Raw genomic sequence first — 14,360 nt, forward strand, 5'->3', positions numbered from 1 at the left:
TGGACTAAATTAAAGTGATAGGACTCTAAACTGAAACGACTGGACTCTATACTGAAATGATTAGACTCTAAACTGAAACAATTGGACTCTGTACTGAAATGATTGGACTCTATACTGAAGCAATAGGACTCTAAACTGAAACTATTGGACTCTATACTGAAACGATTGGACTCTATACTGAAACAATAGGACTCTAAACTGAAACGCTTGGATTTAGAACTACAATACTTGTGCTCTACTAAAATGATTGGACTCTATACTAAAACAATTGGACTCCAAATTAAAATGGCTGGACTCTAAACTGAAATGATTGGACTCTATACTGAAACAATTGGACTCAAAACTACAATACCTGGACTCTAAACTGAAATGATTGGACTCCAGACTGATAGGATTGGACTCTAAACTGAAACGATTGAACTCAGAACTACAATACTTGGACTCTATACTGAAACGCTTGGACTCCAAACTGATAGGATTGGACTCTAAACTGAAAGGATTGGACTCTAAACTGAAAGGATTGGGCTCTAAACTACAATACTTGGACTCCAAATTAAAATGATTGGACTACTGAAATGATTGGACTCTAAACTGACAGGTTTGGACTCTAAACTGATAGGATTCTGCTCTAAACTGATAGGATTAGAATGATTGGACTGGAACGACTGTTTATAGCTGCTGCTATGACGTGAGTGATGAAAGGAGCTTGTTGGTAAATGGCTGTGGTGAAAGAGAATGAAACACTTCAGGCTGCATCACAGCACCTCATGGTGGATTGCTTTCACCTAACACCACACCCCTATGTGTTTTTATCCCTTGGTTTTGGATTTCAGGATCAAACAAGACACAGACAGACATGAATTATCAGTGGGGGTTTTTTTTTTTTTTAATTTAAATTAAATATGGTCACTGCCACAAAATTATAAAAATTCAATACACAAGTATTTACAGAACAGTTGTTGTGCAAACCCGAGCAAACCGGCAAGGATTTAAATTTCAACATTTAACAAAAGACGACTTTTCACTTTCAAAAACAAACAAACAAACAAAAAAAAGCCAGATTCAATTTAAACAGCACAAGATCTAATACATTCATGAGTCCGTTCGTTCGTGCGTTCTTGCACTTGAAAAGGTCCCGTTTTAACATTCGAGCCTGACGTTTGGTCCTGTAGCTTAAACCCAGACACAATTAATCAACAGCTTTCAAAAAGAAAAAGAAAAAAAAAACAAAAAACCCTAGTGCTTATTTAGATCTCTTTGGCTTTAACAGAAACGACTTTCTCTTTCTTTCTAGGTAAACACACACACTGTTTCCGAGTCAGGGACGACATTCCTGCTCTGTTTTCTGACCCCGTGTTAAATCACGTGACCAGTGCAGCACCTGCTTGTTATGACTTCAGAGCACTTGACAAAACAAAGATACCGAAAGTAAAAGGCACGTCGATGTATAAATTTTTTTTTACATTTCCCAGGAGGGAATTTAGTGAAGGGTGGTGTTGTGACTCATGTTTGTGTTCAAAAAAACAAAACAAAACAAGAACGTTTCCTGGATCAAGACACGTTCAAGTCACTCGACAGCCTGGCTGATGTATCCGCGTTCCCAACAGGACACGACACAAAAGCCTCCTCTTAAAACGAGGGAACCAAACTATACACAGAGAGCCTGTAGAACCAGGCAGGAACATGTTCTCAGTCACTCATGGCTGTTAAGTCCTTTAGCGTGAACGGGAACAGAGCTGAAACTTCATCCCTGTAGTCCAGGAGATAAATACCTACAATGTGTCTGTGTTAATAAATAGGTAAATAAATAAAACTATTTATCGTGTGCACCGGTTGTGTGTAGCAGTGTAGATTCAAGATACACATGTGGTGGGCTGGAGAACAGGGGACGGGAGACGGGACGACGTCCGTGGGACGACACAATGCCAGAGGACTTTTCCATAAATAAGGATGTGTTGAGAGGCCAGTGTAAAAGTGGGATGTAATCCAGTGTATAATCAAAACAGCAGGTGTGAGGTTTCGACAGCCATCTTTAAACTGGTCTGTGTTTTCAAATTAAAGACTCGGCGCGATGTTGCTGTCGTCCCGCAGGTCTCCGATGTCTTCCGAGTTCTCCGTCATCCAGGGATGTAGCAAAATCTGCTCTAAGCTTGGACGCTCTTCGGGGCGGTACGCCAGGCACCGGCGAATGAGAGACTGGCATTCTGCGACAGAATGAAAAGAAATAAATACATAAATTTAGCAATTGTTTTCTTTTACTCGTTTAGAAAGGTTCATCCTGTTCCTGGATGTTTGTAGGGCGAAACACTTCCCATAGCTGTACAGCTGTGGTTACTCTACTAGAAATACAGGACGCACGGGAACTCACCTTTAGAGACACGCTTAGTGAAACTGGGCGTCGCCTTGACTATGTCTCCATCTCTCTCAAAGGGAATGTCTCCACACACCATGTCAAACAGAAGGACGCCCAGAGACCAGACGGTGAGTGGAAGTGCTTCGTAACGCTGATGAAGGATCCACTCAGGTGGGCTGTAAACTCTGGTTCCTAATAGGAAAAAACAAACAAACAGGCCATTAGGAAAACATCAGGAAACATACAAAGGTGTACGCGAGCAGTCCGTTCGATTACTTAATGCTGTGAGGTCTGGCCAAGGAGCTCTATTCCTGATTTCTGTTATCTGTAGCAGTTAAGAGCTCTCCACCTGTCCTACCTTCAAAGTCTGTGTAGGCAGTGTCTTTCAGCAGAGCGCCAGATCCAAAGTCGATGATCTTGACGTCTCCGGTACGTGTGTCCACTAGAATGTTCTCGTCTTTGATGTCTCGATGGACGATTCCCCTCGAGTAGCAAAACTGAACCGCTTCAACCACCTGCTTCAAAAACCTGCGGAGGAGACACGGTTTCTTCAGTTTTATGCATTTCTGATTTTTATTATCTTTTTAAATGAGAAATCGATCTCGTCAAACGGCGAGTTATGGGTTTTTTTTTGGGGCAGTACCTTCGTGCGATCGGTTCATCTATGGCACCGCGCTCGGTGATGAAGTCGAATAGGTCCTGACACGGCTGCGGTCTCTCGAAGACGATAAAGAAACCCTGACCGGGCACCTCAAACCAGTCGAGCATGCGGATGATGCCAGGGTGACCTGAACCACCCAGCTGCAGCAGGAGCGCCACCTCCATGGGGACTGTGCTTGATTCACCAGCCTAAAACACACACAAAGAGAGGAGGATAAGCTTGTAGTCTGAATGCTGGTTATAGCATCATGAAAGCACAGATTTGGTTTTGTTACACAGCCAAGATGAAGACGTTACAAACTAATAATAACAGTTTGTTGAGTTCATCTGACTCATCGCTGAATTTCGGTCGTGTGACACAAAAAAATCCCAAATATTATGAATACAATGTACCAGCTTACTCAAGTTCTTCCTGTTAAACAGCGTTTTGTTTATTATTTAGGGGAAATACTTTCGCTTCCGGTTCTTCTATGGACTTTTTTTTTTTTATTTTTAAACCCCATGAACGCGTCACTGCGGACTACGTCATCACGTAGCAAACACTAGAGGGCGCACGGATACCAATGCATTTCAATTCTGACTCCTATTTACTTCAAAACAAATAATGTTTGCAAACGATATATTATATAATATATATCATTTATTTTTAATGAACGTGAAGTTAACTAAAAGCTGTGGAATTATATAAAGGAAAAAAGAAAGGAAAAAAAAACAAAAACAAAAAAAACTCACCAGTCCTGCCCACTGCTGCACTCTGTCATGGCACACTTGTTTGATAGCGACCTGAAATAATAAAACAAATATAATTTAACACAACACAGATACTTCGAATATCATTTAAATACAAAATAAATATCATTTTGTTCTACTCGAGAATAGGAAGATATGTAGCCTCAGATTAAGTGCTCTTTATATATGTATATAATATACACACACACACACACACACACACACACACACAGAGACAAGGCTACTATTAAGAATAAATCCATTTTACTGAGCTAAGCCAGCTCTCAGCTCCTCATTACATCCTCTAAATTTACTCTAAGGCACTTTAGACGCATTTTTACTCTTAAACTGTAAAATAATAATAAAATACTCATAAATTACCTGTAAACCATCGGAGATTCGCTGTCCCGAAAACACAGAGCCGAATCCACCGCTTCCCAGCAGCGCTCCTAACTTATACTGCTTCTCAAAAGACTCCTTACCTGGAGCTGAAAGAAAGGAAATGACCGTTAGAAAAATGTCTGTTAAGTCTTTTTACCAAACTTAGCAAAGTAGCTAACTGACAAATCACCTTCTGACCAATAAAACGCGCCATTTAATTACAACTAGTTTTCAATTCAAATTAAATTACCGACTCATGTCGTGTTTCTTTGCCCATTTTATGTCTTCTTTATTGTTTTTTGTTGTTGTTTTTTTTTTAAGAAAGAAAATATTCTTACCGGATTTTCCCCTCACGTCTTCTGTTTGGTCCCGGTGCGAATCAACTACACGTTTATCCAACATATTTTTACTCAGTTAAAAAGAGGAAAAAAAAAATTAGTAAAAGTATCCACAAAATGCGCGACAAAGCAGAAGAATCTGCTATAAAGTCCTCAGCGCTGCATATCCATGTTTTAAACCCGTTCAAGTGTCTCCTCTGATACTCATATGTTCACTCAGCACAGCCGCTGTGCTTGTGTGTGTGTGTGTGTGTGTCTGTGTCTCTCCTCAGGCTTTTGTTGATGTTTTTACGTTTGTGTTTACGTTTGTGAACACGCCCACTCCACTGCCTTGTCCAATGACGTCCGACTCTACGTCGCTGTTGTGATTCGAGCACCAATCGCGCACCGGCATTTTTTTCAAAACGTTTGCATATTAGTAAGGCATTAGTTTTTCTCAGAATAGGAGAATAAAGCGCGCGCGCGCGCCACCAACGTTTCGAGTTCATTTTACGCGCGCGAGGACAGTCAACGCCACGTACTTCTGTCCTATAAAGTATGCATTAATAGTACGCATCGTTGTAGTGAAGGCAAACCGTGCGCTCTATATGTACGCACTTCGTAGTTCGGTAGTAGGCATGGTTTTGGGCGCAGCTGTGGTATCTATGGTGTTTCATTCCCGCGCAAAAAAGCCTCAGTAGCATCCAGGCTACATAGAGTTGAAAAAAAAAATGAGTTTGAGGAAGGGTGGTGTTTAATTTTAAAGTTTATAAAAAATAAAATAAATAAATAAATAAAAAGATCCGTGGTGTTTCTAAAGTGTGTGAGCGTGTCATTAACACTGAAATGAATTTGAAAATAAATAAACGAAACCGTGAATGAAACTTCACACCGCAATGTTATACTGAAAGTATTCAGTGTTTATTTGTTTAAAAAAAAAAAAAAAAAAAAGGCACAAAGCCATATTCACTTATGAAAAACTTCCCTTTTTGGGTTTAATTCATGAAAACTGACTACACAGGGCACTGTGTATGCAAAAGAGCACTTCCAATTCCTCATCTTCACTCTCCTTTCCTCTGGAATCAGCCTGGAACCTTGTCCTTCACAGACTGGGATCTTCTTTTCTACATGTTTTTATGTTATTCGAGTCCATTTTCCCATTTATGTCCTGTGAAAACGAGCACTTTCGCAGTTAATGGCTGCATTTTTGTACCACAGTTCCTCAGACACCATAAAATTATAAATGAAAAGCCACCTGAAGAACCCCTGCAAAGACATTTTCTAATAGTGTACGCTCGAAGCTTTTCAAAATGGTCAGCTTTACTTCCATAAAGGGGAAAAGACCACAAAAACTCCTGTTTGGTAGTGTTTGTAGTATACTTTTAGCATAGAGTAGATGCTTTATAGATGATAAAAGTATGACTTGAGCCGGTGAGTGGTTTGTTTGATTTGCTTCAGACATCAGTGTTGTGTACCTACCTGCTAAACCTGTGTCAAATGACCTAATGCATCCATACACAAGGTGTAACTGTTATTTGGTCTGTTATTTATTCCACAAATGTATTTACAGGTATAAAAGAAGTGTATGGATTGTGACAAAACATTTTTTTGACCATGCACACAGATACAGAGAGAAAGAGAGAGAGAGAGTGCAAGAGAGAGAGAGCCACACCACAAAGATAAGGCAATTTTCTTCAGAAACTTCTCCTTTTTTATTCCAAGAAAAAAAGAGCTTTTTTTTTCCATTCCAAACAAGAAAATAAAATACAACAAGCTTATATTAATCAGGTATTAAGATGATAAAGTGTGAGATTTTTATAGATTTTTTTTCCTCATGTTTTTTTTTTCTATGAGATCAGTTATGTTGGTTTAAACATGCACCTAATAAAGAAGTCCAATCTTGGCATTAGTGGCAAAAGAAAGTAAGGTAATGGTGAGGGGGAAGTCTTACAGTGACGGTCATTATTACTGATAGATGATAGTGATCAGGACATGAGGGGAGAGTGAGAGGGAAATGGGATTTCTATGATGATGGACAGGACGACGTTTGATTGATCCCCGGGTTTGTGCCTTCTCCCATAGCACAAGAGGGCTTCGGAGTGCCTTCGTCCCTTTATCAACTGCTGTCTGGAGACGGTTCTCTATGCATGGCGTTCTTCTTCATGCTGTCGAGGTACTCCTGTTGCGATACGGCCAGGACCGAGGCCAAAATCTCGTCATCCTCCCAATCTGTCAGACCTTTCACAAAAAAGAAAGAAAGAAAGAAAAAAAAAAAAAAAAAAGAACATGCATTAACAAAAATGAAGAACTGATGGAGGCAACAATAAAACTTGAGACGTCTTGTGTGGTTTCACAGCCATCCCACACACCAACCATTATTTCCGTTATTAGTTAGCTTCTTGTGTAGTTTCCTGCTACGATCCAGTGCTGAGTAAAGTCACAAAACAAGTTCATGTAAGGCAAAATCGGTTATCAGTAATCATTTTCCTTTTCACACCATTTCGCGTTTACCACCCACATACGCCCACTTGTACCAAAAAAATCACACTAAACCTTCAAAACAATTATTTTATCATTTCAGTTTATAAAGTTCATTTGAGTTCTCAGTAGGGATGTCACAATACCAAAAATCTAGTAGTCGGTACCGATACCACAAAAAGTACACGATACTCGATACCAAAGTCGATACCACGGTGTGGTTTTAAAAAAAAAAAAATTTAAATAAAATTTAAAACTCCAGGAGGACATCCTCCACTAGCTCATACTGGCAAAAAGAAAGAGTGAGTGTGAGAGAGAGAGATTTTAGTTGTCAAACACTGTCTGACAATGACTAATAAGTGCTAAGGTGCACTCCTAAACGCACACACGCACGCGCAGAGACACACACACACACACATACACCCCCCTTATACTCTGAATGAAAGCATTAGTTTAAATTCACTGATATGGTGGCAGGCCAAAAAGATTTATTAAAAGCATGAACATTTGAATAATTATTAGTGACATTAGGCTACATTTATCTGACAGGACACGGGAGGAATGGCGATGCATGGTGGCCCATTCGGAGGTAGTTTATAACACTGCAATGTGTTAGCGTCGTTAACAAATAACTGGCTATCGCTAACATTACATGGAGCATAACGTCAGCTGGTTCCACGGCAACAACGCCAGCTACATACTAATATAGGGACCGTCTTTTAGGTGCTTCGCCAAATTCCAGGTGTTTCCTCGCTTTGTTTGAAATGAACGATAGCATTGGCTGCACACCGGCAAACACAAAACTTGTTAAGCTAAGCTAATCTTCTGTAGTTTTTCCCCGTGTGAATGTAGGCGTTCTTCTTCTTCTTCACCACTTGTGGACCGACTAAAACACTTGCGCGTATTTGCTGCCCCCTTCAGTTCCGGTAGAATTGCAACCTTGGTACATTCATTAGAATCGCTACTAATGGTACTGCAGAAAAACAAGTACCGTCACGTTTTAACAATATTGGTACCGACTTGGTACCGAAGTATCGGTTCTCATGACATCCCTAGCTCTCAGGCTGGTCAAAGTTTGAAAGCTGTCACTGCAGCAGTATGGCTCATTCTTAAAAAAAAAACAAACAACAAAAAAAAAAAAACAATGTGTCATAAAATGTAAGATCCAATCAGATTCCAGTATGCAAATGAAGACCATGGGACAGACCCTGGATAAAAAGGGGAAAGCGGAAATGCGAGTTGGTGTCATTTGCATATTCATAAAAGTGAGTTTTGCCACATCAAGCAACTTTAAATTATGTTATACAGAATCAGTTTTGGTGACTATCAGGAAGAACATGAGGCGTGAACTTCATCCAAGTAAAAAACCAAACAAAAAAAACAAACCAACTCCATCAGCAGTATGGATATTTGTTCCAGGTAACTGATCCCCTCTATTTATAATTAGCTAGAATAACATTTCTGAATGAAGCGTATTATTAATCCCCCAGTCCCTGCCCTTAATGCTTTGTGATTTGCTTTTGTTTTTGTTTTTTTACCAAAAGCTGTTGGCGACATGTCCTGCATGATGGCGCGGTATCCCAGTGCTGGGTACAGAGACACCAGAGACGATGAGGTGGGTCTGTCTGCTCCAACACAGGCTTGGTTACTGGGCCCTGCACAACACAACATGAACATCACATCACACCTTCATCATGCACCAATCATGCCTGGGCACATTTTACGTCAGAGGGCCTTGTTTGTTTCCTCTGCAGGTAAATAAGGTGCGCTAAAGCACTGGAAGACACTGGGGATATACTCCAGGATACACAGAGAAACCCTGCTCTTAAGCATATACATCTGTTTTGCACAACAAATAACCAGTTCTTCACTTGATGTACTTGTGGGTGAACCTTTACATGATTTGCTCAATGCATCTAGAGCCAAAACAAGTCAGTGTGTTTCAAAAGAAATTGTGAATGTGAAATTGCTTCTCCGGTACACGGAGTAAAGAACACACAGAGCAGCGTACAAACTGATCCACACGAGCAGCAGCAGAACTGGAAGTGTGTGTGGTGGTGTAATGGAGCATGGCATACCAGGAGCACAAGGCGAGGGGGGTTTGGACAGCGCGAGGGCCGCTCCAGCCGGGGAGGGAGGCTTGGGTGCTGGGTCCGAGTGGGCCGGGTCCGGGTTTTCGGGGGAGGGGGCGGAGCTCCGGTGCCGTGGGGACCGTGCGTTCCACTCCTCCAGTCCGCTGGAGGCTGCAGCAGTGGCAGAGCTACATGTGGCGCTGGCCTTGCGTGGCTGAGGCGGAGACAGAAAGGAAGAGAGAATTTTTTACAGTGCTTTACAGAAGTCTAGACGATGATTTAGACACCACAGTGACGAGGACACTCAAAATGGAATCCGTCCACTTCTGGGAGACACCAGGATTAGAAACCGATTACAGAATACAGGTGTAGAAAAGGAAAACGGCGCTACACGTGTCGAAAGAGTGTTCAGTGTGGGATGAATCACAGGACAGTCTTTATGATTCCAGCAGCACTGCTAACGACCAAATCTACATCTTTACTACTTTTGCGGGGGGAAAAAAATAAATAAATAAATTCTTTCGTTATAGATCGATGTTGAAATTCCCACCTAAGATTTTCAATTAACAGCATTTTCTTTAACAAATCTTTGCACTTTCGCTTTCAAGCCCTTTATATGAAGGCATGAGTTTCTTTGAAACCAGACAGCTCAGCAGAGGCCAAAGTGAGAAAACGCAGCCGTGAAACCACTTTGTGATGTCTGCACGAACCCTGCAATGAACACTCTACCATTCTCTGAAAACACCGGCTTTATGTGAAAAAAGGCATGTAGTGCCACGAAAAGCAGAAAATGATTACACACTTCAGCGTCTTTTGGGGTTTTTTTTTTTTTGCACCTCGCGTTTTAACGTGCTCACTTGACAGAGCATTATCGAAAACCTCAATGAGAAGCTGAACTAAAGTGTAAAGTGTTCTAACGGACTAGGTTGTGGCCAGAAGGCCAGCTAGAGGCATACTCAGGAGGTTTTGGCTGACTGGAATGTGGTACTTGAGATGGCCAGAGGCTCTCTCTTCGTTTTGTCCCCCCTCCCCCCCCTCGCTCACCTGCCGTGCCTGTTTCTCCTGATCCCGGAGCCACTGCAGGTACGACTCGCGTGCCACCTGCTCCTCGATTGCCTCGTTGGTAGCCTCCCAATCAGTGGCCCTCTTTTTATCCTCCAGCATCTGCTGCTCGATCCACGATTCCTCCGATGTCTTGATGGCGTTCTTCATCAGAGACTGGTCCGCGTACTGTCCAGAGGGAGACCGAGAGTTAACACGGAGTCAAACTGAGTAAAATCTGAAAATACTGTTAGGATTTTCTTAAAGCACCTCTTAAACCAGACTTGGGCGATGTGACAATATAATAATCGATAGCATGATAAATATCGATAGCTGTTTTTAAAACAGCTCCATCATCATCATTTGATGATGCATATTATCCATCATAGAAATGTCTGCAAATATTGTGATATCCATACGTATACATGTGACTTTGAAATAGTTGACTTTGTAACGTCTCCTGAAAGTCTGATTCCAATGACGCAGAATGGTATTTGGGACGTTTTTGTTAATACAGCACTAAAAGTCACGCATTTCCGTTTAAAACAAAAGACGTGCTCCGCGAACGTCACGCAGTCGCAGACGTTGACTGTTCTCCTGTAACAGCACTCTCTGAAGTACTTTATTCCTCTTATACCACAACAATGTCAAGAAAACCAATAAATTTTTTTTATTTAAAAAAAAAAAAACAAACAAACAATTACTCATACTTTTTGTCCACTTGTAGTTACATTTAATGTTGTGGAACGTATACGAAACCAGTTAGCTAGCGTCATAAGTTACGTTATAACCGCTATAGAGAGTCTACACTGGAGACTCCTTCAAAAGAATGCTAAATAAATACCTCCTCACAGAATTCTTGAATGATTTGACGGGTTTCTTAATCTGTATACATGTGGAGCATCCGCCGTACAATCCCTGTGAATGAGCTGTTATTACTAGTTAATACTATTCTATACCAACTATACTACGACCAATCAGATTTAAGAATCCAGCTGCACTGTGGTGGTAGAATTATTTTTTAATGGTTCAAAATCACGTTATTGAACACTAACAGTCACATCAACAAAGCGTTTTTGAATGCAACTTGTTTTTAAAGCAGAAGATGAACACATGTAGGCATAAGACACTAATAAAAAAATATTTTTTTCCAAACACAAAACGCACGAATTTGCGTCATGAGCACTAAGAACACCACTGAACAGGTTGTAGTTAAAATGCATCATAAAGTTCAGCCTTTTGCAACTGGTAGACAGAGAGTTCGATGTAACGTTCACTCTACTATTCAGACGTTCCTTAACGCCAACATGTGGAGCGCGAGTCTGATCCTGCGCCCTGATTTCAGCACTAGAATGCACTTTCGGTGACTCTTCCTCGTCTGGGAGAGCGTCTCGAATGCTAGACAAGCATGTGGTTAGCTCCTGTGCGCTCTTGTGCGCACGCCAACTGTGCCATGGCATGTCCGCACGCCAATCTGTTTCTGCGCAGCCAAGCCAGCCGTTATACAAAACCTGGATGACCCTTCACACACACCACACGCACAGCTGTGGCTGAGCTCACTACTACTGAACGCCTCAACGCAAGCACATGTAAACAATCACTCTTACTACAGGCAATGCTTCTAAGCATGTATAATACGGCCTGTATCAGCAGACAAAAGATCACAAGCTGTACACACAATGTCTGTGATTAGTCACAGGATCACAGTGGGTCACAGTGCATCTTCCTGTTTAACTTCGAACTTTAAAAAAAAAAAAAAAGGACAAACAAACAAAAAAAAAACCCCAACTGTATTCAAGTATCTGAACGTATCTGAACACACTCTCTGTTCTGGTCTTGTTCATGAACAATGAAGTGAGTAATTCATTTGACGTAATGCTGAAATAAAAGTTACCCTTCGTATCTTTATATTTACACATCCACATTAAAGGACGGCCTTGTTTCTGGTCAATGATGTTCGTTTCACTGAGACGTTGTTGATCTTCTTAGAAGCTTTAAAGCATGGATTACCCTTCCACCCATGTGTTCACTTATGTGTTCAAGTAATGTCTTCTTGAACACACAAAAATAAATAAATAAAATCAATAAGATCATTTCAAGTTCCCGTGAAATCAAAATGGAAGTTTCACGAATTAGTACGATCCATAAAGCTCACCTATTACAGTTCTGAACCGTGCCTAATTTTGTTTTAAAGGTCTCATACGATATATTTACACGCATCCAAGGTCAAAAAACACTTTAACGTGCTCATAATTTAAACTGCAGCATTACCTTTTTCACCCCAGTGTCACAAACGACTCATTAAATGATCCGTTTTAAAGGATTCATTCTAAACTCCTCCTTTCAGAGAGCATATTCTGCTCCGATTGGTCAGATGTGCCAGTCTGTTGTGATTGGTCTACAGCTGTCACCGAGCAGCCGATGAAGAGCAGAGGCGGGGCTTTTTGGTACAAACCTACGTAGGTTAGTACAGGAAGTAAAGTCTGGAATCAATAACGAGTCGTTTCAGCTGTTCAGAATCGGTTCCTTCTTTTGGGAGTCAATAACCCCGTTTGTCGTGCGCTTGGATTTTTGAAATTTTGCAGACGTTTTTACATTCACAAACAGCTCTATAACACACGACACGAAAGGGAATATCTGAAAAACCATAATAGGTGCACTTTAAGGTTATCTGTAAGCTACTGTGCTTCAACACAATGATAAAAACTCTCTTTTAGAAGATACACGCGTTCAAAAATTTACAGTCTCTCTCTACAACCAGTACGGGATCGACAATTTTGATGACATCATTCTGCACAGCGTTATAAAAACCGCCTTGCCGACGCAATCCAACGCATCGTTATTACTCGGGCTCGCGTCCGAGGTACGAACCGTAAGTACAGATTAGCCCGGGCTGTGAAGCGAGATAACCGATATTGGCTTTTGAACACTATTTAAAAAGGGGGAGGAGCCACTCGACATGCCCCGCCCTGACTTCCTGTTTCAGTGGAAATTATGTCAACACATCGAATAACGCTACACGTTTCAAGGCAAAAAAAAAAAACAAATTTATACCACAAAGCGGTTGGATTTTCATTTCCGATTCATTTTTTAGGTTGATATTAATGCGAACATTTTAATATACATTACGTTGTCTCTATACAACCTTTGCTATGTTCGCCTAAAGCTCGAGTAACTCCATCGTTTCCAACCACAAAAAAGAACACGCCCGAGCTAGTGACGTCAAATGAAATCCCCACTTATCATTTTAAATCATACACGAGTAAAATTCCCTTAACTGACTACTTACACCAAATCACCTCATGATTCTGATATTATTATAAACTATAACACTACATATAACTATAAGTAAACCTTAGTCATGTGATTGTAAACGTTATGTCTTAAAGTCGTCTCCTGAACGCATCTCCGACAAGTAAATAACTCTGAAAGCGTGCCGCGTGTCTTTAAGATCACAGTCTGAGGCGCGTTCTGCTGTTGTCATTAGGCACCTGGTGAGCCACGGACGTGTGGAATGTCCCCCAACACCCGCTCAGACTGCGCTGGGTGTTGTGGAAGTGAAGCTCTGTGGGACACGGTCCTGAGCAGGATTTGATAAGCTCAGACTATCATCTACTTCCGACTTCTCTACCAGTGAGCGCGGGACGACGCCGTGACCTGATTTAACACGGTCTCTGAACTCTCCAGTCTCAATAACTTCGGCAGACAACATTCAATAAAATGGAGCATTTATTAAAGTCAATTTTTAGATGTGAAGAAAACCGAAACAAACTTTACTATATACGTGCTATTTAAACTTTCATGAATTAAATGTGTCAAAAAATAATAATAACTCCACATGTAAACAATTAAAGTTTTAACGTATACGTTTTTGACCTCTTGATTAATTTGTTGAAACTTTTGTTAAAATCCCTGTTTACAAAAAAAAAAGTCTTTGAATAAACACGATCTACAGAGCAATTTTCTTTTTTTCCTTTTTAAACACAACTTTTTAAAATAAAAATTCAATAAAACAAGTAAACAGAACGTGTCCTAAACATGATACTACATACTCTTTGTCCCCCTGCCCCCCCCACTCCCTGAGGATAAATTTCATCTGTTGATTACATGGGCGTAACCACGCATTCTTTGGTGGGGTTGTGTCCCCCCCAATGTTGAGGAAATACCAATCTGTCCCCCCCAATATACAGTACAAAATATTTTCTATATGCCCCCCTTTAATGAACCCTGCCAGCGGATCTGTCTGTTCTTCATCTATTCTATTTATTTATGTCTATTCCTATTTAATATTTTTCCGTTTGTTAAGGAAAATCGGTGTGTGCCCCGCCC

At 40.9% G+C, this 14,360-nt stretch overlaps 2 protein-coding genes across 4 annotated transcripts in view; both read right to left on the reverse strand.

Annotated features, from left to right (window-relative positions):
- Window positions 1-861: 861 nt before the first annotated feature.
- pim2 (Pim-2 proto-oncogene, serine/threonine kinase) lies at window positions 862-4,735 on the reverse strand. The gene is made up of 7 exons (XM_053625662.1): window positions 4,462-4,735; window positions 4,124-4,230; window positions 3,746-3,796; window positions 2,997-3,202; window positions 2,712-2,881; window positions 2,369-2,545; window positions 862-2,204 (listed from the first exon to the last, which is right to left on the reverse strand). The coding sequence occupies exons 1-7, from the start codon at window positions 4,523-4,525 to the stop codon at window positions 2,056-2,058; spliced, it is 924 nt and encodes a 307-aa protein (XP_053481637.1). The 5' UTR covers window positions 4,526-4,735; the 3' UTR covers window positions 862-2,055.
- Window positions 4,736-6,275: 1,540 nt separating this feature from the next.
- otud5a (OTU deubiquitinase 5a) overlaps window positions 6,276-14,360 on the reverse strand; it is a 45,414-nt gene continuing 37,329 nt past the window's right edge. For all 3 annotated transcript variants that reach the window (XM_053625659.1, XM_053625661.1, XM_053625660.1), the window contains 4 exons: window positions 10,035-10,220; window positions 8,997-9,204; window positions 8,457-8,573; window positions 6,276-6,678 (listed from right to left, as the gene is read on the reverse strand). In XM_053625659.1, coding sequence (XP_053481634.1) covers window positions 6,557-6,678; window positions 8,457-8,573; window positions 8,997-9,204; window positions 10,035-10,220 — 633 coding nt within the window. In that variant the 3' untranslated portion in view covers window positions 6,276-6,556. The remainder of the gene's footprint in view (window positions 6,679-8,456; window positions 8,574-8,996; window positions 9,205-10,034; window positions 10,221-14,360) is intronic.

This window comes from Ictalurus furcatus, chromosome 5 (assembly GCF_023375685.1).
Source record: "Ictalurus furcatus strain D&B chromosome 5, Billie_1.0, whole genome shotgun sequence".
In the NCBI taxonomy this organism is placed as follows: domain Eukaryota; kingdom Metazoa; phylum Chordata; class Actinopteri; order Siluriformes; family Ictaluridae; genus Ictalurus; species Ictalurus furcatus.